This window comes from Panthera tigris, chromosome C1, assembly GCF_018350195.1.
Source record: "Panthera tigris isolate Pti1 chromosome C1, P.tigris_Pti1_mat1.1, whole genome shotgun sequence".
NCBI classification, from domain to species: Eukaryota; Metazoa; Chordata; class Mammalia; order Carnivora; family Felidae; genus Panthera; species Panthera tigris.
Window position 1 is genome coordinate 29045682 of NC_056667.1, and position 24008 is coordinate 29069689.

Consider the following 24008-nt stretch of genomic DNA (forward strand, 5'->3'; position numbering starts at 1 on the left):
GTTTTATGTCCATATAAAAACCTGCACATAAATGTTTACGGCAGCTTTATTCATACTCATCAAAAGCTGAAAGCAACCAAGATGTCCTTCAATAGGTGACTGGAAAAACAAACCATGGTACTCGTATAATGAAATATTATTCGGCAATAAAAAATAAGGGGTCACCAAATCACCAAAAGACATGAGTGAATCTTAAACACATATTGCTAAGTGAAAGAAGCCATTCTGAAAAGGTTACACACTGTAGGATTCCACTTATACCACATCACGGTTAAGGCAAAACTCTAGAGATGGTAAATAGATCAGTGGTCGCCAAGTGTTCAGTGGGTGCATAAGGATTAAGTGAGGGAAGCACAGGGGACTTTTTGGGTCAGTGAAACTATTCTGTAAGAAACTGTGATGATGGATACATGACACTATCTATAGGCTTCAAAACTCATGGAACTTTATAGCACAAAGAGTGAACTTTAATGTATGCAAATTTAAAAAATCATTTTGGAGGTCAGGGGATCCTAGAGTAAGATACAGGAAATGATAAAGTATCTAACTATATTACAATTGTATGAACAGCCTCAATGAAGAGGACAGAAGAAGAAAGTGCTGACCTAAGTAACTTTGGAAATTAGTGGAACCTGTAAGACTAAAGGCAAAATGAACTGTATGTAAGCACTATACTCTAGCTGAAATGCTGTTTCCCACAGGGATATGGGTTAACAATTGTGAAGTCACTCTACCTGGATCCTGGAATTTAACACTTAAGAAGACAGACAGAGGAGGGGTACCTGGGTGGCTTAGTTGGTTGAGCATCCAACTCTTGATTTTGGCTCAGGTCATGATCTCACAGTTTGTGGGTTTAAGCCCCGCCATGCTGACACTGCAGGGCCTGCTTGGGAACTTCTCTCTCTCTCTCAAAATAAATAAATAAACTTAAAAAAGAAGAAAAAAAAGAAAGAAAGAAGACGGGTAGTGGATTGCAGGAGTTGGGTGTCTCATTGTAGGGGTAAAGAGGTTCCAGATAAACCTGGAAGGGGAAGAGACTAGAATGATCCATGTGGTACTGGATTAGAGCTGGAGATATCAGCATGAGTTCATGTTTACCTAACATACATCCATATGGTTACATGCAGAAATACAGAGGCACACACGTGTAAGTATACACACATACATTTCCTTGCTCCGTCAGCTAAGAGGGCCCAGAAGCAAGGACCCGCCAGTAGCAAGGACCACTCTTTAATACCCAGATCCTGGTTTCTAATACCATTTATTCGCCAATAAAAGGAAGCAAGGCTCCTTGAGATATGGTTATCTTAGGTCTGGGGTAGGAAATATACAAGATGGAGCATTTTGTAGTGCCAGAAAACAAGAAAGCACTCAAAAAACAAAACAAAACAAAACAAAACAAAACAAAACAGGGGCACCTGGGTGGCTCAGTGAATTAAGTGTCTGACTTCGGCACAGGTCATGATCTCACAGTTCATGGGTTCGAGCCCCACGTCCGCTCTCTGTCAGAGAGCCTGCTTTGTAACCTCTGTCTCTCTCCTTCCCTCCCTCTCTCTCTCTCTCTCAAAAAAAAAAATAAATAAATAAACATTTAAAAAAATAAATTAAATTAAAACACCCACAATGAGGGGAGTATGTCAAATGAACACAGGAGCCAACTGAAAGAGCTCCAATGGTCACAGCTGGAACAATGTGAGCAACAATACTGGATTATAATTCAAAGTATAAAAGAAACAGCCATCAGTCCATAGCGCTACAAATAACTGAATAAAAAAATAAGTGGAGAGGAAAAGACAAATCTGCTCTGAAGAATTTCAAATACTGTAGGTGAACACTCTACCTTCAAGGAGGTAGAGCATGACTCCCCACGGCGCCCCCTGAAACTGCTGTGTTAAGGTTACTGATACGCTTCATTCATGTCGCCAAATCCAGTGGTCAGTTCCCCGGTTTTCAGCTAAGCTCACTTCAACCTCTCTTCGGCAGCACTTGATAGAAACCACTCCTTCCTCCCCCCCCCCCCACACACACAACTTCTTTACTTTCTGAAGGCTCCTCTTTTCTCCATGCACCCCACCCCCACCCCCACCCCCAGGAATGAATCCAGGCTAGGTCCTGGCATGACCACTTCTCCAGCTACACTCTTTCCCAGCTAGGTGATCTCAGTTTCAGAGTCTTATTTTTTATTTGAAGGTTATTTATTATTTATTTTGAGAGAGAGAGAGAGAGAGAGAGAGAGAGAGAGAGAGAGAGAGAGAGAGAGAGAATCCCAAGCAGGCTCCACACTGACAGTGCAGAGCCTGATGTGGGAACCCACAAGCCATGAAATCATGAGCCGAAGTCGGACACTTAATGGACTGAGCCACCCAGGTGCCTCTCAGTCTCAGTTTTAAAAACCACCTACATGCTGACCACTCCCAAATTTTCATGCTCCAACCTAGATCTTTCAGCAGAGCTCTAGCTCCTTACCTAACCTGGCCTTCACACCTCTCTGGCCTCATCCACCGTGCTCTATGTCACCCGGTCTGCTCTGGCTCCGTTTCCTTTTCTGCTGTTCCTAGAACATGTCAGGCACATTCCCAACTCAGGGACTTTGATCTTGCTGGTCCCTCTGCCTGGAATGCTTTGCCTTCAGATCTCCACACTACTCACTCCATTTCATTCCGGCCTCTGCTCAGACATCAGGAGGCTGACGCTCTATCTACCACCCTACCACCCCACATCACTCTATCCCCTTTCTCCAGAACTTCCTAAACTTCCTCTGTTCACGGCACCCTTCCTGTCTCAGTGATTTTTTTTCAAAGAGCCTCTAGGCCAAAAGGAATACCTAATAGAGCTGTTCAAATAGTTAGGGCCAAATAAATTACTAAGTATTTAAGGCCTAACAACTTAAGTAGCAGTTTGAAAACGAATACACATAAATAGAAGGAAAAAATACTATTTGTTTCATTTTAAATAACCACAATTACCTACTAACGAGATGTGTGTGCCTATTGGGTACCGTACAACCTCTCAAACTTTGGAATCCGATTGGACACCACGTACAACGTGCCACACTGATTTTTGCATGGTAATTTTTTTAAGTTTATTTATTTTAAGAGAGAGAGAGAGAGAGAGAGAGAATAGGGGAAGGGCAGAGAGAGAGAGAATCCCAAGCAGACTCTGCACTGACAGTACAGAGCCCAACTCACTCATGAACCATGAAATCATGACCTGAACTGAAGTTGGATGGTCAACTGGCCCCTGTATTTTTTGTTTTGAAGTTTACTAATTTTGAGAGAGGGCACACGCACAGAGAGAAAGGAAGAGAGAGAATCCCAAGCAGGCTCCATGCTGTCAGCCCAGAGCCTGGTGTGGGGCTTGAACTCGTAAGATCGTGACCTGAGCTGAAATCGAGAGTCGGTCACTTAACCAACTGAGTCCCCCAGGCCCCTACTTGCTTTTGATGACTGCAACCACCAAAAACCCAGCTTCACCTTCCTTTTGATACAATGTCCTCAGAAGGAATGCGGCACCATCTAATGTTGAAACTGTAAACTACCTGGAGCTAGAACAGACCTCAAGTATCTATGTGCTGACTTTCGAACTTTTACAAGTCCCACAGTGCCCCTGTGAATTCACCACAGAGCCCCAGATACCTCAGCACACAGTCTGGGAACCACAATCTTGTGAAATTTTTCCCTTTAGTACCAATACCATTTGACATTACATCTTGTGAGTATTCATCAGTTTATCGGAGGCTATCCCCACTAAAACGTAAGCTCTGCAAGGCAGGGGCTTTGTCTTTACGCGATTTCCTGGGGACCTGGAACAGCACCTGCAGCAGAGTGGGTACTCGATGTGTTAAATGCATGCAAGTATCCGGAAACTTAAGCTGAAGCCTAGCTGTACCATTATCTTCCTGTGTGACAAGTTCCCTCTTCTCTTTGGGTCTTAGTTTCTTCACTTATAAAGCAGGCACTTCAGTATAAATATCTTTATACTTTACAATGAGCAAAGGCAAATTAAGGGATATGGGTTAGAGCTCTGCTTCTGCATGTCAGTGCTAAGGACTCAGGATCTTGTTTTGGGGCTTCCTAGTAAAGGCTTCGTAAGTTCCTAGGAAGGGCCAGACTGGAAGAACATCTCCTGGAGACAGGTGGTTCGTCCCTATGGATTCAGCTTCTGTCCATGAGTGGCCAGTGTACTGGAAAATCGCCCTGTAGGCCTACATCACCATGTCTGCTGCAGGAACCAGCCCAGCGACGACCAGAACATCTTCATTCTTCACTCTACTCGTGGAAAGTTTAAGGCGTGACCTGGGGGATTTCCAGCCACAGAACAATCTTCTCGGGATCTCTTCTCCCCTGGATCTAGCACGGCGGCTGGCTATCAGCAGCTCTTTACCAAATTTACCATCACCCAGCCCCCTGGCTCCCTCTCAACCACAGCTTCCTGTTTCTTCCTCCTCTTCTGCTTCCCTACTCCCACTCTGCCCTTTTTCCAACCTCAGACCTCCAATCCTTTGTCACCCAATCTAACAGATGACATCTGGGTTTTTCCTTTCTTCCCATGTTCATTCACTAAGTCCTATAAATCCTCTCTCCTAAATATTTTTATACCTGACCCTCTTCCCTATCCCTACTGTCATGCCCCAGATTAGGCCCTTACAATTTCTGGAAAGCACATTCAATGATTTCCCTGCCTCCATCACCACCCCCCCCTCCAGTCCATTCTGCCACCATCTAGAAGAAAACATAAATCTGAGGTCATTGCTGTGTCTTAAAACCCATAATAACTTCTTTTTCTTTTTCTTTTTTTTTTAACATTTAGTTATTTTTGAGACAGAGAGAGACAGAGCATGAACGGGGGAGGGGCAGAGAGAGAGGGAGACACAGAATCGGAAGCATGCTCCAGGCTCTGAGCCATCAGCCCAGAGACCGACGTGGGGCTTGAACTTACGGACCGTGAGATCGTGACCTGAGCCAAAGTCGGACGCTTAACCGACTGAGCCACCCAGGCGCCCCATCTTTTTTAAGTTTATTTATTTGGAGAGAGAGAGCCTGCATGCGTGAGCCGGAGAGAAGAGAGAGAGAGGGAGAGACAGAATCCCAAGCAGTTACTTGGGGCTCAAACCCACGAACTGTGAGATCATGATCTGAGCTAAAATCAAGAGTCTTATGCTCAACCAACTGAGCCTCTAAGGCACCCCTCCCACAATAATTTCTATCAACTATCGAATCAACCCCAAACCTATGAGTATTACACACAAGGACCTTTGTAATTCACCCAGACCCCCTTTCCAGCCCCATCTCCCACCGCCCCCATCCAGTCACACCAAAACGATTTCTCTATTATTATTTTTATTATTTTTAATGTTTATTTCTGAAGAGAGAGAGAAACAGAGAGCAAGAAGGGGAGGGGTAGAGAGAGAGGGAGACACAGAATCTGAAGCAGGCTCCAGGCTCTGAGCTGTCAGCACAGAGCCTGATGTGGGGCTCGAATTCACCAACCCTGAGATCGTGACCTGAGCCGAAGCCGAACACTTAACTGATTGAGCCATGCAGGTGCCCCACGATTTCTCTTTAGATGCTGTCTCCTCACCCCACCCCTGATCCTAACCAGTCCTCAATCCCACCTTCGTGTGGTAGACATCATCCTTTCAGACTCTGCTCAGTGTTCACCCCCTTCAAAAGGTCTTCTACTGGTCCTCTCCTTGTATTTTCATACAGCTAGTGCTTGCCTCAATCAAGGCATTTATCATAATAGAACCGCCACTGTGTTTACCTCTTTTTGTCTTACTTCTTTAGCTAGACCACAAGCTCCTTGGGAGCAGGGGCTGATGTTTTTTTCCTCTGTGGACCTGGGCTTACCACAATTTATGGAACATATCAGGCAGTGAGTAAACACACAGTGAACAAAGAGCCACAGGGCAGAGATCAAGCTCACTGTCATTTCTGGGTGCTTACTTGATGACCACCTTTCACACCTACAATTGAAACCATTTCCCTGTAAGAGGCTACCTAGTAAGTAGGTCAACCATGGTAACAGCTTGGTCTGGATGTATAGAACTGCTGAAGTGTTTTGCTTTTCTTGCAAATCCTGTGCATTGCACTGTATAGTTTACAGGACCAAAAGCCTTCTCCCATGCCTGGCTAAACAGACAACACTGCCCCTGGAGGCTCCTTCCTTAGCTCAAGCAGCAGTAGTGCCTAACACGGATCCACGATTCTGATCTCGTACACTTGTACGCTTGGGGCCAAGCGTACTTTGGAATTCAGAATTTGGGGGATCTTAAAAAGCTACTATGTGACCTCTGCTGTATATAATACAACACCCCCCAGCAGAGTCTGAGGCAACACTGAGGAATCAAACACTTTGATATTTCCACAGTGCGACGTAGGAGTAGTAAAGTGTGGGGGGACAAATAAAGCCTATAAATAGTCTCATGTCAGTTCAAGCGAGTCTCACTGCCACAGTGGGCTTGGGCCAAACTTATACAATTTTTTTTTTAGTCTTTGGAGCTTTTAGGACTTCAGAACTGCTAATAAGGGATTGAAGATGGTAGTTAAGAACATGGCCTGCTGTTATCTACACACATCAAAAAGGACTAGAGTGTGTGTCTATGTCCATCTATAACACAAGCTTATAAATATATCGATAAATTTTACAGATACATACGTATACATACGTATCCTGGAAGGGTAGAAACCAAAATGTCAACAGAAATCATTTCTCAACGGTAGGACTTCTTTTGCTTTTTGCTTATAGGCACTTTCAAAAGCAGCTACAATGTGTATTTTATTGTATGCACATTTATCACGGGTTTTGAAATCAAAGACCCAGGTTCCAATTTTGACCCTGCCACTCATTAGTCGTTTGACCTTGGGCAAGTTACCCAATTTCTCTAGCTTTGGCCTCTTCCACCAATCAGAGACAACAGTGTATTTGCTGTACAGGACTGCTGTCTTCTCTCCCTGTGGCTAACTGGAGGCTCTCCCTACTTCAAGGCCAAAAGGTGCTCTAAAAGCCAAACCGGACCCGTTGAAGGCCCAGAGCTACAAAACAAAGACAAGAGGCAAGGTCTTGATGCCAACATCTTGTAGCCAGGCCTATCACTGACCTGGGGTTGGGGCTTTTTCCAAAACAGGACATCACACAAGGAAAAAAAAAAATCCAAACCCAAATACAAGTACCCTGCTTCTTTGGAGACCTGTACGAGAGCAGCAGCATTCCTTATTTTCTTTTTTTCTCTCAGGAACATTATTTCTTAATTCAGTGGCTCCTTCTGTCTCCTCCTTTTGCTCTGTTTCCCCCTGCAGGTCCCCTAGTTATTTGCAGATGCTCCCATATCCAGACCAGTGCTGTCCAGGAGAACTTCCTGTGATGACTGAAAGGTTCTACAGCTTTGCTGCCACTGGCCACATTGAGACACCTGAAATGTTTCTAGAGTGAACGGGAAACTGGATTTTGTATTTTATTCACCTAAGTTAAATGTTAATAGCCACATGCGGCTACCACAGCGGACAAATGCAGACCTAGGTCACACTCCTTCTCTTCAAGAATCATCGGCCACCACAGTTCGCTCCAAATGGAGCTGTCCAGCTCTGCCAGAACTTAATCCTGCCACCGCCTACTGTCTGCATTTCCACAAGGAAGTTCTGTGCACGGCGGGGCCCAGGTAAAGGTGCGGTTTGACCTGGGGCCCTCTCCCTGAGCTCCCCCTTTGTCATCTGTACCAGCCCTGTCGCCGCCAGCCTGGTCTGCAACCCTGCCATCCACCCACACCTCTCGTCCCAGGGCCCCAAGAGCTGGTCAGTCACCAATGTCTTTGTTCCCAAGGATGCCTTTCTTCAGGCCATCCTCTCCTCACTTGTCACTGCAAGAGTCTCTCATCACCGCAAGAGCCTCCCACTACAGAAGCTTCCCACTTCTCACTACCCAACTTGGTCTCTGGATGTGGCCAGCCTGAACTCTGATTTTAGTTAGGTCTCCCTGCTCTTAAGCTTTCAGCACTGCACCGATGCCTGGAGGTTAAGATACAGACTGGTTGAACTGGCAGATGAGGCCCTTTGCAAACTGGCTCTCCTCAGTCACCTAAAAGCAGCCAGATCTAAATAGACAGGTTTGCCCTGCGTGCCACCCTCACCCCTGGCTCCAAGGGAAGCCCCTCCTACTTGCTGGCCACCTCTCCTGCAAAGCCCAGCCTCCACTCCTACGAGCTCCTTCCCCTTCTTCCTGATGCCCCACTACCATCACCACACTATCCGAGGCAGTCATCCCTCCGACTTCTGAAGGCCTTTCTTGTCCATATAACTGGTGTGGCACTTTTAAGAGAAATTAGTGTTTTTGGAAATAAGCGTTAGGCTTTGGAATGAAACAGACCTGGCTCTTTTACTGGCTCTGTCCACGACCTCATAGGAAACCTCAAGCAAATTACTCCATTTGTGTCCTCATTTGTAAAATGTGGATAATACCACCAAACTTAGAACCCAAAAGAACAACCAAATGAAATCTACATGGGTCAAGAGCCTAGCACAATGCCTGGTGCACAGCAGATGGGCAGGAACTGTTAGTTCTTTCCCCTCTACCACTTTTTTCCCCCAGCTCTGCCACTCTTAACCCCCCACTGCTCTGATAATGAACACTACCATTTATCAAGTTACCTTCTAATCGCATTAGACGTTAAAACCCAGATCTGCTTGACTCCACAGTCTCCCCCTTTGCAAGCACGAGCACAGGATCTTCAAGGAAACTATCAACTCATAGAGGTAAGTAGCAAATGAATAGAAGGGTTGAGTCTGCTTGGATAACAAAGCAAAAGTACCACCATGGTGTCCACAGGGTGTGTGGGTGTGTGGCTGCCATTGCTGGGTGGAGATCATGTCCTGCCCTTGCTGAGCATCTACTAGACAGGTCTAGGAGGAGATGTCCCTTCCTATCTTCTCAGTCACTGGCCTTTGCATTCCAAATCCAGCACACCAGAAGAACCTGCAAAACCATGCGAGCAAAATCCCTGATGTTTCAAATTGGCAGGAGTGAGTGAGTTGGTTCAACGCTTACCAGTGACACAGAGGGGGCCACGCCAAGGGCTCTCTCAGTCTGAAACAGGGAGACACATACCAGCAAGAGGTACTTCAATTCACAGGAAGATAAACAGATCCAGATAAACAGATCCAACTACCCAGAATCCAAATCAGGCTGTGTTAATGACAATGATAGTAGTATTATGAATAATATTAATAGCAAATTCTTAAGGCTTACTACATGCCAGGCATGGTTTTAAACACTTTACATATGTTTAATCTTCAAAACTGTTCCATCAGATGAAGTAAGTGCTATTATTATCTGCACTTTGCAGACCAAGAAGTTAACTAATTTGCCCCAGAACACACAGATAGTAAATGGCACAGCCAGGATTCAAACCCAAGGAATCTGGGTCAAGAGTTTGTGTTCTTTTTTCTTTCTTTTTAAATTTTTTTTTTACATTTATTTATTTTTGAGAGACAGAGAGAGACAGAACACAAGTGGGGGAAGGACACAGAATCCGAAGCAGGCTCCAGGCTTCAAGCTGTCAGCACAGAGCCTGACATGGGGCTCAAACTCACAAACCATGAGATCATGACCTGAGCTGAAGTCAGACGCTCATCTGACTGAGCCACCCAGGCGCCCCAAGAGTTTGGGTTCTCAACCAGTAAACAATAGCAAGATATCAACTATCAGAAAAACATGAGGTTCAGAAAGTATTTCTGGCAGAAGAAATAATTTCAGTACAAAGACAGCATTATGGCATCCTCAGAAAATAGTAGTAATAAGTAGTATAAACAAGTACAAAGGAAAAGTTTTGTTTGAGAAGGATTAGGGGACACGGAAGTAGAGTACAGGGATTAGGGCTCAAGCATTAGATTCAAACAGACAATTTGAGTTCTGTTCTCAACTCTGTCACTGACCAGTGAGTGATCACAGGCATGTTACCTACCCTATCTGAGCCTCTATCTCTCCATCTGAGAAATGGACATCCTCTTACAGAACTTTTGTGGCATAGTGTGAGCCCCACAGACCCACAGTAAGTGCTTAATAAATGGTAACTGCTAATAATAATAATAGTTTGATAGCAATACATTAAAAAAAATTTTTTTTAATGTTTATTTATTTTTGAGACAATGCGAGAGAGAGTGCAAGCAGCGGAGGGGCAGACAGAGGGAGACACAGAATCTGAAGCAGGCTCCAGGCTCCAAGCTGTCAGCCCAGAGCCCAACACGGGGCTCAAACTCATGAACCATGAGATCATGACCTGAGCCGAAGTCAGACGCCTAACCGACTGAGCCACTCAGGCGCCTCAATAGCAATACATTTTTATAAACAAATTTTTATTCTAAAAATTTGTTCAGGGTTCATGAGTTTGAGCCCCATGTCAGGCTCTGGGCTGACAGCTTGGAGCCTGGAGCCTGCTTCAGATTCTGTGCCTCCCTCTCTCTTGGCCTCTCTCTCTCTCTCTCTCAAAAATAAGCATTAAAAAAAATGTTCAAAAAAAAAGATTTTTTAGGAATAGATATATACTAGTAATAAATGGCCAAAGTGTAAGATTTTGAACGCCATGTAGAGTTTGGATTTTACTCTATGATGAGGGGGAACCAGGGGTGCCTGGCTGGCTCAGTTGGTAGAGCTTGTGACTCTTGATCCCGGGGCAGTGAGTTCAAGCCCCACAGTGGACGTGCAGTCTATTTTTTAAAAAAGGGAGAGCGGGGAGCTACATATAGTCCACAGTGCGGGGAAACTCTGAAGAGAAGTCCGGAACACAGGGCACCCGGCATTACAAACAACTGTCAGCCTGGCCAGCACCCCAGATAGTTGTTACTTTCTTAAAAGTCAAATAACCATGCTTCTTAGTTTTCTCTGTTTCTTTAGACATCTCTAAAAACACATCCTGTGCCCTGCGGACCCATAAGCCCTGGACTCAAACTCTAACTGCACCCTGTGCAAATCCAACTTAGGTTGGCAAGGACTAAATATGACCGGTTTAGCTTTCAAGGAGGAAGACTCCAGTGCGCCCAGTTCACAGCAACAGACTGTAGTCGTGACAAGTTGTTGGACAGATTACTTGACTCTTTCCCTCCAGGCTCTCCCTCCACTGGACCTTCTGGTCTGTGGTCTGGTGATAAAGCTGAAAAGAGAAGTGGGTAAGAGCAAACCAGGAAGAGAGGGGAGAGAAGTTCAGAGCACACTCAAAGAGGAAGGGGGCAGGAGCTGTTCACAAGTGACTAAGCACTTGAGGCGATGAACTGCGCGGGTCGCTATAGCTCAAAGACCACAGACATTTTTTGAGCACCTGGTGATGTGCAAGGCACTCAGGCTGGCATGTGGGGAGGAGAGAGGATGCAAAATGCTAACAACAGCAAGTTCAAGCTTGTAAAAATGTAGCTGAATGAGCAGTCAACAAAGATGAAAACGCACAGGGCTTTATCCAGAAATTACAAGCAGTCAAGTTCGAAGGAAGAGGAAATGAAGGGGAGTTGGGGCAGATAAGACTAGATAAGATAAGAGGGGGCTGAAGCCAGGCTGTGCAGGACTTGAACTGTCATGCAAAAGAATCTGAACTTTATCCTGTGGGCAACAGAGAGTGGCACAACATTCAAGTTCACATACAAAATAGTAGGGCATGATAAAAGTTAGAGGCTAGGGAGATCCCGAGGGAGAAGCAGCCTTAAGGTTAGGAAGACTTGGAAGGAGACCACTGGGTTCATTCAAGTAAGATGATACTTACATGAACTATGGGGATTAAAAAATAACGTGGTTATTAGAAGAGGAGAGGGAAGAGTGCAGGATGACAGAGGTTTTAAGAGACTGCATTCACGGAAAAGAAACTGGAGGGAGAGAGAACAGTAAGAAGATAATGAGTAGTTATCTGGAAGAATCTGGCCTAGGATAGGCCCTGAAGAGGGCAGCCAGTCTCTAAGCTCTGGAAAGTGGACATTTGCAATTCCTGAGTGTGTTTCCCAAACAAAAGCATCTCTAAATAACTTAGAGGTGACCTTCTTGGAGGCAAACATTCATTCTCATTGCATAGATGGAAGAGAGGAAAGTCAAGAGACATGTCTAATATTGTACCAAGGTGCAAGAAGGAACATAAAAATAAAAAATAAATAAGTAAAAATTAGACACACACTTTTTTCAAATCCTCACCATTCATTTTTGCTAGTTTCAGTTTGCATATGCATGAGGGGTGGTAAAGCCTACAAATTTGTTACAGTATATTTTAAGCAGCAAAGAAAACATGCAAGTCAGCTGGCTTCTATGTTCCAACCCTGTCTTCCCTCTAATAAATATTGATGCCTCTCTTCCTGAACCTTCAGTCCCTGAGGATTTTTCTGTGCAAAGCTCCACTTCTAAATGAATGCTTGTGGGTCACCTGGCTTGCTCAAGACTCCCCCTGTAGAATTCCAACACAAACTGTTTTCTGAGGGAAGGAAAAGTCGTCTGGGGATTCTCCTGTTCTAGAAACAAACAAGAGGCTAAATGGGACAAACAGGGAAAATGGAGAAGGGAACAACAAAAGGAGGAAGAAAAAAGGAGCACAGTTCTCTTTTGTTTAAACAAAGTGATCCAAACTCATTTGCTTAGGGGCCTTCAGAGCTTAGGGGCCCACAAAGGCAGAGAGAATGGGCAACGTTCCTACCTGCAGGATAAATATCTAGGAGAATTCCTCTTCGCTGCTAAAAGGATAGGTTGGTCACACAGATTTTACTTCTTGAAAGAGAGAGAGAGAGAGAGAGAGAGAGAGAGAGAGAGAGAGAGAGAGAGAGAGATGGACCAACCCAGGGGCTATTTTTCCCACATTCTCTCTGGCTTCTACCCTGGTAATCTAGGTTACCCTTTATGCTGCCCTGAGATATAAATAGCATTCATTTCCTTTCTCAGGCCAGACAGATTCTAATGCTGTCTTCTGGGTCCAGGGGCAAAAATACTCATGGCGCATCTCATTCTAAATCTGAGTTATTACAAAGCTGCCTCACTTTGAATCAGCCATGGAATAAGAAAACCACTTCAAAAGACCAACATTTGAGTGTTATTACCACTTCATTAAATTAGCCCAGAAGAGCACCCAATGGGACTTCTGAGTAGTTCTTTCCCTTTCTAGCACATGTCTCAGAATCTTCCAGAACACAGCTCCAGGTCTTTGCCCAATCTCTACCAAACTTGGCCTGACACCCCCAAATTCAGCAGAGACAAATCAAAGAATGGACATTTGGGAGAGAAGCATCAAAGTGAGCTCTTTCCTTTCTCTACCAAAACAAAGGCGAGATGTGAAGACCAGATTCCCCTGGCCGCCAAATTACCTAGGCCTTTGAGGTACTCTTATCCCTTTGGCTCACCCTATAAGGACCACTGCCCTGCTGGGCTAACCCTACACTCTCTTACCTCAATGTATGGACTGTCAGCTCCTTGAGCGAGCCTTGCTTCTCCTAAAGTACATCACAAATAGCATTTTTAAGCAGCCTTTCGCCTCAGGTTGGTTCCTCAGGCTATCAGGAAGTGGGTATTTTGATCATACGCGTATAGAAAGAACCAAATCCACTACCTGTTTCCCTTGGCGCCCGGACTATCCAGAACGTCAGAGGAGGCCCCAAAAGTTTCTCCTACCTGTTGTAGAAGATGTGACTCTCCTCTGAGGCCAAAGCAACTTTGGAAGCAGAGATGAGAGGCAGAACTGGGGGCTTGGTACCATCTCTTACCAGTTTTCACATGATTCATTTGGCAATTTCAATTAACTTAAATTGCATTTAAATGAACTTAATTTATAAATGAGTAATCTATAAATTAAACTTAAATTAAAACTTAGCACTTTAGTGTAACCCCACTTACTGTAGGTTATTATGATGGGGCCAAATCATTTTAGACTAAAAATAAAACCAAAACCTTGACGACAATTCCTCACCGGCATGTGACTAGGTTTTGTTTTTTGAAAGCAAAAGAAAGATTGTGAGATCCCTGCGCGTTTATCACCCAGGGGCAGATAACAGGCTTCAGAGCTGTCCTGACTTCTCACAGAAGACCTTTCTCTCCACGTAGGGAATGAAGCACTCCAGCAACCTGGCCCTGGCATGCTGGCTGAGAAAACACAACCCGCCTCTTTCTGCTGCCACTGGGCCTGTTCTTAATGGTAAGCTCTCACCTGTCCCAGCACCACAGCCCAGGATGTCATGGGAACTGAAGCGACAGCTGTCTCAAGATCAAGTCCTTCAAGTGAGCTGAGATAAGCCCCAGAAAGATGCAAACTATCAGCACCATCAGGCGCTTCAAACGCCTCTTGTGGCAGCTGCAATGAAGGAAAAGCATAAGCACTGAGGAAGTCTTTCGCTCACCCAATTTCCTCTCGTTTTACAAACTTTGTGCACCGTGCTATCCGCACCCCACCCCCGACGCCCCAGCCCCTCATAGTTTCCAAGCCTTATAAGAGCAAGCGGAGTGCTGGCCCACACTTACACAGCCACTTGACAGACTCTTCATCTCTCGCAGATGGCTGAGAAAGGAGGCACGAATGGGTACCAGTGGTCATGCCAAAGCTCTCACGTAACTGGAGCTGCATGGGCGCACCCAGGGAAAAAACATACCAGGGAGCCCGTGCAGAAAATCAAGGGGCTGTTCAGAAAATACAGGTCTGCAGGTCCTCCCAAAGCACCAGACTGACGCAAACTTCAGCCCTGGGCCTCTTGCTTTCCAAAAGACAACCTCCTGTTCAACAATTGGCTTTTTGTGCTGCACAATACTACCCACTAAGGGCTGGGTGGAAAAAATCTAGTCCCTTTCACCTGTAACCTCATCCTGGCCTCCAGTCCCACGGTGAAGAGGGCTCTCTTGGACCCCGGATCTGTGCACAGCCCCATCACACGGGCCAAAGACTGACAAGAGAGCCAGGCAGCCCAATACACACACCATTCCTCGCCCAAAGGAAGGCTCGGTCATGGCGAGCGCACCCCCAACACAGGCCAACCTCGGAAGGTCAGGATGGAGAAACTGAGGCTCAGAGAGAGGCAGCGACTGGCTCCAGGGCACACAGCGAGTCGGGAACGGCGCTCTATTACAACCTCAGCCTCCAGATTCCGGGGTACCACACAGCCGTCCGCCTGCCCTCACCACGCCGGCTAAGAATAACATCCCCTCGGAACTTCAGCCCCAGCGTTCCCGCCCCCGGAGGGCCAGGACCTTGGTCATTGCCCCGCGCGTCCACCGGCCAAACCGCAGACCCTGCCCACCCGCGGGCCGGGCCCGCCGCCGCCACCGCCCCCGACCCAGAGGCCCAACCCAGGTTCCCACAGCCCGCCAAAGACCTGCAGAGTCGCACTCCCGAGAGCCTGAGGCGGCGGACATTTCCCAGCCAGTTTCTTCAAGCTCTTCATCACGCCGCTCGCACCGCCCCGCCCGCGCTGCCCGCTCCGCCCCCAGAAGGGCCCGCCCCCGCGTGCCACCTCCACCAATCGAAGGCCGATACTCTCCATAGCCCCGCCCCCCAACAGTAATGAGACCGCCCCCGCAGCCGCACTTCCTCCAATCTCCACCGCCCCTTTCGAGACGGATACCTGCCTCCGCCAATTCCGGCGCATGGCGGCCGGGGGCCCGGGGCGGAGTTCCAACCGAGCGGCGTGGGCGGATCGGGCTCCAGCCGGGTGCACCTGTATACCGACAGCCACAGGAATTCAGGATCCGGGGTCGCCGGGTCGCAACCTGTGGCAGGGAAAAGGAGGGAATGCTGAGCCACGGGCTTGAAGAGCCAGTTCCACCTCTGCATGACTGTATGCCGGTGAGCAAATCGCTCAGCCTTTCCGGAGAGTCTCCAAGCCTATTTCCCGGAGCACTGGCTGCATCTGGGATTCAAATGTAATAATAAATGTGGAAAAAGAAAAAAGTGCCCTTCCAAGCTAGACCCGCGCTACTCCCCGTGGTAACTATGTGCTAAGGTGTGTGCTTCATATGTGTATTACTCCTTAATCCTCACAACTAAGTGTAGGAAGTGAGGAACTATTATCCCATGGCAGCAGAGACCGTAAGTCTTAGGTCGCAGAGTGAGAGGCACAGTGGGAACTCAAATAGCTGTCAGTACTAGGGAGTGGGTTGGGTGCTTTAATTGCCCATAATCTCCGTCAGCAACTTGTAAGCTACTCCTAGTAAAAACACACTCTAGGTAAAAATAGTGTGTTTGCTATGAGATATGCCTTCAAGACAGGTCCTCTCAAGACAAGACCTCTGGTTCCCCTTTAACAGATGGCCACCTCTTCCTGGAAATTCTTGAGTGCTTCTGCCTCTCACTCAAACCCACTTCTGTCTGGGCCCTGAATGCTTTTGGTCTCCTATGCTATCTTGCCTGCTCTTCTTGTAAAACTGCATGAACCTGACCGAACCGAATTGGATTTGCAGGGACATCATAAATGGAGAAACTTGGGTTCCAGGCCCCAGTATGGCACCGGCAGAAATAGCTTTTAAGTTCTTTTCAGTATTTGCTTAGTGTTAATCCATATTGGGCCTCATCTAATCCTCATAAACCTCTTGGAGTAGTAGGTAAGGCAGGTTCATATCATTGTACAAATGACAAAGCCAAGACCTAAAGAAATAAAATACACTGTTCACATTCACAACTAGGAAGTGGCAGAGCTGGGATCTGAACTGAAATCTCTGGACCCCGGGGGCATGGGTTAGAGCCTGGGGTTCCAAATCCCGTCCCATCAATTCAATTGAGGAATGACCTTGGGCAAATTACTTACCTTCTCTATGTCAGTTTATTCATCTATAAACAGCATATCTACTCTTTAGTATTGCTCAAGGGACAGAACAGGAGAATATGGTTGGTGTGCATGGTCCAGATGTCTAGAAAAATGTCTGGCACATAGTAGGTGCTCAGTTAGGGTTCTCTAATTCTTTTCTCTAATTGAGGTCTCTTGACCAAGGCACTTCTACTCCCTGGCCTTTTGTGCTGCACGTTATCCACCAGGGACCGGGTGGAGAAAACCTAGTTCCTCTCACCTTTCACCTCAACCCTCATCCTGGACTCCAGTCCCTTTATCTGTAAAAGGCAAGGGTTGGGCTGGTAGGCACCCAAGGCTTCACCAGTGAGAGTCCCCTTCTTACCCAGGCCCCTCCCTGAGGGAGTCCACGTCATGATGACTACTCAGGGAACTTGATTCAGTGCAGTGTCCCTGCTGGCTATCCCAGGTGTGGTCCCCAGAAGGCAGAGCAGGTAAAGGGACTGATAGACAGATACGTAAGCCTAAAAGAGCAAAGTCATCCTTGACTCCTCTCTCTCCAGACTCACAGCCAGGCACCAAGCTCTGTTCTTCATTTCAACACATATCTATGAAGTGCCTCCTGAGTGCCAGGCACTGTTCGAACCACTGGGGTAAAGTTATGAACACAACCCAAACTCACTGCCCATGTGGTACCTGCATTCTCTTCAATTCGATCTCCGGTGCACCCTCTCCTCTCCATCCCTAGCCCAAGCCTCAGTTTTTATGCCGGAACCCCTGCAATGCACTCCCGGTGAGCTCCCTGCTCTAGTCTCTCCCCTTTGGAACCAGTTGCCAGAGGAACTTTTCCTTCATGCAAATCCTACCTTGTCATTCCTAGGTTTAAGACTCTTACAGCTCCCCACAAGCTGTAGGGCAAAGTCCAAGGTCTTTGTTGGTTGTTTAAAACCCTTCTTGAGCTGTCTCTGCTGGCCTCGGCTGGCTCAGCTCTCTCCACACCCTCCTATCTCCAAGTTCAATCCCATTCAACAACCTGCTCTTCCTTCTGACAGCCGTCTCCCCCTTGTTGCCTGCCTGGGAAAAACCTTGTTCATCTTTCAGGTCTTGGCTTACATATCACCTCCTCCATGAAGCCTTTCTTCACTGAGCCGTTTCTATGGGATAGGAAACACTTTTGTAAAAGATTCTGCATCAAAACACAAGAGCAAGGGGCGCCTGGGTGGTTCAGTCAGTTGAGCGTCCAACTCTTGATTTCGGTTCAGGTTGAGATCTCACGGTTCGTGGGTTCAAGCCCCATATCAGGCTTCATGCTGGTAGTGTGGAGCCTGCTTGGGATTCTCTTTCTCCCTCTCTTTCTCTCTCTCTCTCTCCCCCTCCCTTCTCTAAAAATAAATAAACTTAAAAAATGTTTTCATAGCATTAAACACACACACACACACACACACACACACACACACACACACACACACACACAAGCTCAGCTCTTCTGGAGGACACTATGTAGTCCTGTCTAATCCTGGCTCCATAGTTTACCAGCTGTGTACTCAGGCAAGACACTTAGCCTCCCCGAGCCTCAGTTTCCTTGTCTGTAAAATGGAGACATTGCTAATACCAACCTTGTAAGGTATGGCAAGGAAAATAAGATAATGTGCAAAAAGTTCTCAGAACAGCATCTAACACACACTGAGTCAACAATGAATGTTAGCTAAGTTACGGGCCCTCTTGTACAAAAGGAAGAAACAGGTTTTGAGCTCCTAGTATGTGCTGGGCACTTTCACATGTATTCTCCCATTTAATTCTCACTGCTCCATGAGGAAGATATTCTTTACAAGTCTACAAAACCAAGGTTCAGAGAGATGAGGTGGTTTGCCCCAAGACACATCATCAGCAAAGATAGGTTTCAAATGCAAGGGGCTGTGCAGCTTAAAAGTCCATGTTCTTTGCTGTTATTACTATTATTAACCCTCCTACATCTACTAATAATAATCATAAATTGAGTTATCCTTATTAGTTGAACCTTTGGAGGCAAATTTCCCCCTGTTTGTAGAATAAACTTCAAACCCCTTAACCAGGCATTCAAGGGTCTGTAATCTTGTTTCTACTTCCTTATCCCACATACCCCAGCTTACATCCAAAGCCAGTCCCCTTTCTGGCATACCAGGCAAATTAAGTTGGAGCCCCCCAGACATTTAGACCATGATGGAAGGGAAGCCCCCACCCCCCGCCGTCATTCCTACAGAGACAAGATGTTAGCTGGAAAGGAAACAAATAATGGTGTTGGGTATACACCTAAGCCCAGTACCTGGTGACTGAGATTTACGTGTTCTGTGGCTAATTCTCTGCTCTGTACAAACTCTCCTTTACCTGCCTAGCTGAAATCCTGATCTATACAAGTTCTGCCCCAGAGGCCACTAACCTCTCATTGCTAAGCCAAAACTAGACCATTTCCTCAGCTGCCGTGGGAGACAGAGCAAGGGTCAAGAGCAGATGAGCCCATATGCCCAGCTGTGGTTGCCAGAGAGACGGAAGATAGGCCTCTAGGAGTTGCTGACCCTGCTAACTTATAAAAGATTCTGCATCAGAATCACAGCCCACCCAGCCTAGAGCCGGGAGGACAAAGGGGGCTCCGCTCAGGTTTAGAAATGGGAAGCCAGAAATGAAAACCCATGGTTGGCTCATGGCCTGAGGGCACTGTGGCCTCAGGCCAGCAGCATTGAGAGGGCACAGAAACTGTGGAGCGTGAGTCCAAAGGATGGAAAGTCAACTGGCGGTGGGTAGGTCAGTGCCCAGCCATATCCCCCGCCCCACCCCAGAGAGCCTGGAGTCTTACCTACCTGGACAGGCGCTGGCAACTTCTTGGAGGAACATCCTGGTGTGTGAACCAAAAGGTAGCTGGAATACGAGGCTGAGCTCTGCAGTGTCCAGCTGGACAGTCACATCTGAGCCTGCACAGAGGAGGTGGGAATTGAGCCCTTGGCCTCCAGAACTACCGAGGCTGGCATCCCCAGAATGGAGAATCAGCAGCCCAAGATCCCAAAGCCCTGTTAGCCCTTAAGCAGTTCACTAAAGGCTGCTGCTGGGTGGTAAAGAAACCTCTACACTCTCAGCTCCAAATTAACATCCTCCCCACTCTGCAGGGGGGTACGGATCAGGGCTCTAACAGCCAGTAAGCCTCCCCACAAGAGTGCTAGATGGCGCTGGATGGGGACAAGTTCTCTGACCTGTTGTCTACCCATCCCTGAGCAGAAGGGAATATGCACATAGAAGCAGACGAGAGGGGCTGTCTGGGTCTAGCTGACTACGTCAGGCATGTGCCGGGTACTGGGAATACCATGGTAAGGGGAATGGACACGGCCTGTCTGCGAGGAGCTAGACTGTGGAGGGTGTCCTGCTCATCGCAGAACCCCCCCAGCACCCTGTAGGCTCATGGCGAGCACCCACAAATGCACTTAACTAATGAATGAGCAGGAGCAATCTAGCAGAGTGATCAAGACTGTGGGCTCTACAGTCTGGACTCTGAGTGTGAATCCCGGTTCCGCCACTTACTAAGTTAGTTTGTTTCTCTAGGCTTCAGTTACCTTGTCCACAAAATGGGGATGGGAAAACAGTGACGGCTTCATGGAGTTGTGGTGGGGAAGCATCGTATGGTGTACGTAAAGCTCTTAAGATAGTGCCTGACACAAGATACTCATTGACTGAATATTCATTTCTGTTGTTACTACTACGGCTCTACTACAGTCTAGCAGAGAAGGCAAGCATTAAATAGGTCACTACAAATAATTAAATCACTGAAGGTGGCAAGGGCACCTGGGTGGCTCTGTCGGTTGTGCATCCAGCTCTTGGTTTCCGCTCGGGTCATGACCTCCCAGTTTGTGAGTTCGAGCCCTGTGTCGGGCTCTGCACTTAAGTGTGGAGCCTGCTTGGGATTCTCTCTCTCCCTCGCTCTCTGCCCCTCCCCCACTCACTCTGTCTCTGTCCCTGTCCCTCTCAAAATAAATAATCTTAAAAAAGAAACTTTAGGGGCGCCTGGGTGGCGCAGTCGGTTGAGCGTCCGACTTCAGCCAGGTCACGATCTCGCGGTCCGTGAGTTCGAGCCCCGCGTCAGGCTCTGGGCTAATGGCTCGGAGCCTGGAGCCTGTTTCCGATTCTGTGTCTCCCTCTCTCTCTGCCCCTCCCCAGTTCATGCTCTGTCTCTCTCTGTCCCAAAAATAAAATAAAAAACGTTGAAAAAAAAAATTAAAAAAAAAAAAAAAAAAGAAACTTTAGGGGTGCCCGTGTGGCTCAGTCAGTTAAGCGTCCGACTTTGGCTCAGGTCCCAATCTCATGGCTCGTGAGTTAGAGCCCCGTGTCGGGTTCTCCGCTGACAGCTCAGAGCCCGCTTTGGATTCTCTGTCTCCCTCTTTTCTCTCTGTCCCTCCCCCTCTTGTGAGCACGCGCTCTCTCTCTCAAAAATAGATTAAAAAATCTTCTTTTAGGGGCTCCTGGGTGGCTCAGTCGGTTGAGCGTCCGACTTCAGCTCAGGTCATGATCTCACGGTCCGTGAGTTCGAGCCCCGCGTCAGGCTCTGTGCTGACAGCTCAGAGCCTGGAGCCTGCTTCGGATTCTGTGTCTTCCTCTCTCTCTGACCCTCCCCCCATTCATGCTCTGTCTCAAAAATAAATAAACATTAAAAAAAAATTTTTTTTTTAAATCTTCTTTTAATTTAAAAAAACTTAAAAAAAAATCACTGTGGGTGACAGAGAGCCGTCAAGGATGAGAAAAAGGAATGTGTATCTTCGAGGCACAACTTCGGGAGGCTCAACTAAAGCTTCCTGGAAGAAGTAAAGTGTGAACTGAAGCCCCGAAGGATGGGTTGGCTAAGTGAAAAGAGGTGTGGGGGCTCTCAGAAAGAGGGAGCAACATGTGCAGGGGCTCCGCGGTGGGATCATGTCATGCTGGAAGGTGATGGAAGCAATCCAGAAGATTCCAAGCACAGCAAGCGAGGGGGGGGGGATGGGCAGGCCTGATCCTACAGCGTTTTGCTTGCCATGGTAAGGACATCAGAGAGTGTTCCTCACACCATTCTCTCAGTGGATCCTGCCCTAACTAACTGCCACTCATGCTGAAAAGACCACTCACCGAGAATGTAGAGTTCACCATCCAGGGACACTGTGGGGAGGGAAATGAAAACGGCTTTAGCAATTGAGCACTCCAGCCGCTACCAGGGCAGAAATGACCCGGGGGCCCAGAGGAGAGGGACTCACACCACCCAGCCCCTGTGGCACCTTCTTCCAGCGTGAAATCCCGTGAGACCGGCACTATCTGGTCCAAAGAGACATCGTCCCCGGTAATGGCCATCCTCCGGTGCGTGTACAGGAAGAGACTAAGGGCAGGAAGCAGAGGTGAAGACAGGGCCCACCGGCCACCCCTCAGGCTCATCGTGGGGGCCTTGGCCAAGTGCTCACACTCCCTCCTTGGTCCCTAGGATCGTGCTGGTGGTGCCCTGCTCTGCACAATCCTCGTGCCTTCTCTGTCCACGGTGCCCATCAGAGACTGCCGTTCTACAGATAGGTCATCAAAGCTGAACTTGGCTCATTTTGGGGTGCCTCTGCTTTGTCAGTGAAGCACATGCGTGATCTAGCTGTAGCGTGTGACAGCAACACCATAACCTCAGCCACCCCTTCCCTCTCTGACCACAGTTTTGCTATCTGTAAAGTCAGGGTGGTAGGTTAGAAAATGTCCAGTGTCCCTCCCCCATCCCCTCAGCTCTGAGATCCTGAGGTTCACTTTTTGGCTCTGAGACCTTCGACAAGCATTTGTCAGTCTCTCTCCTTCTGTGTAATATGTGGGCATCGCTGGCAACATGTATTGGGTACAGGGGAGTAAAACAACTCGCTCACGATCATGTGGGTCAGAGGCAATAATGCCTGGATTTGAACCCAGGCAGACAGGCCATGCAACTCAAGATCTGGACCAGAACATTCAGGTGTCTCTGCTTGACAAGTTTCTCCAACAGGTTTTGAGGATTAAGTGAGCCCAATACACAGGAAGGGCTTAGAATATAGTGTTCAAAACATAGGAGTGATCATTATTCTAATTAATCTAGAAGACTTAGGCTCTGCCCCAGAAGGATGGCTGAAGCCCAGCTGGAGGATACAGTGAAGAATAACCCCATGGCCCAACAGGCAAGGACCAAACCCCTCACTCACGCGTGTTCCTGGCCACCATGTTTCAGGCGGTGGCGCACGAGTCCCAGGAGACGGCTCTGCCTGCTGTCTCCCTCACACAGCACACCTTGAACTGCCTGCTGCTCGGGGTCAAGGAAAAACCAAAACAAAACCGGAGGCCAGGCCTCTGCCAACCCAGCCCAGCCCACCTTCCCTGCCCTTCCCTTGCTCACCCAGATGCACTGTGACCTTAGGCAAGTCACTTCACCTCTCTGACCCTTCCTTATCTGTGAAATGGGGATAATAACCCCCAACGTCACAGCGGGTTGGGAGGATGACAGAGTATTTAAAGCACCGGGAGGAGTCTGATACTGAGCAAGCACGTAGTAAATACTAGCTTCCTTCTTTCCCGAAGGCACAGAGCAAGGGAGGAAAGCAGACAGGCACATAGACACGGTCCGGTCCACCTCCCAGGGTGAGGGCAGGCGCCGGGGCTGGGAGCTCAGTGCTGGGAAGGATATGATGATGCAATATTCCCCCTCAGCCAGGGTCTCCTGGATCGCCACAGACTGGTCCATGCTTGTCCCTGCTGAGCAGACACGCCCTGGGGAGAGGGGGGCAGATGGGAGCCCCCTTAGGTCAACAAGTTACCCAGGAGGTGATGGAGCTGCCTCAGAGGGCTGAGGGGCAAGGAGGAGAGCCCTTGTACAGAGAGAAGTTAGAGGAGGCCTGACCCTCCCCTTCCTCCTCCTTAGATGGGCCCTTTAGTTTCTAGGGAGAGGGGCCATCCCTTTGCCCCTGGTGGGATGTACAGTTTGTTGCACCACCCTTTGGAAAGGCGTCCAGTTGTTTCTGAGCGGGGTCTGGTCTATTTGTTGGAAGGCGGGTGCCTTGTCCCATTACTGGAGAGGGAGGCATGGTCCCACGGCTCCCGGGATAGGGCTCTGCCTCCCTTTTGGGGGAGCAGTATTAGCCCTGCTGGCACCTCTTTGGAGGGTGTCGGTGGTGCGTTTGCGTGGATTTGGGGGGAAATGTCCTGTTCTTCTTGGGAAGGGAAGAGAAGGGAAGGGAAGGGAAGGGAAGGGAAGGGAAGGGAAGGGAAGGGAAGGGAAGGGCAGGGCCTCATCCTGGACAAGGACCCCAGTCTCGT

General features: G+C 47.9%; 1 protein-coding gene across 1 annotated transcript in view; it reads right to left on the reverse strand.

Annotated features, from left to right (window-relative positions):
* The window catches only part of INPP5B (inositol polyphosphate-5-phosphatase B), a 49101-nt gene that overhangs the window by 23824 nt on the left and 1269 nt on the right, over positions 1-24008 (reverse strand). The window contains 8 exon segments of the mRNA XM_042996638.1: positions 15306-15381; positions 15384-15511; positions 15514-15699; positions 19547-19657; positions 21831-21860; positions 21977-22074; positions 22901-22995; positions 23380-23462. Coding sequence (XP_042852572.1) covers positions 15306-15381; positions 15384-15511; positions 15514-15699; positions 19547-19657; positions 21831-21860; positions 21977-22074; positions 22901-22995; positions 23380-23436 — 781 coding nt within the window. The 5' untranslated portion in view covers positions 23437-23462.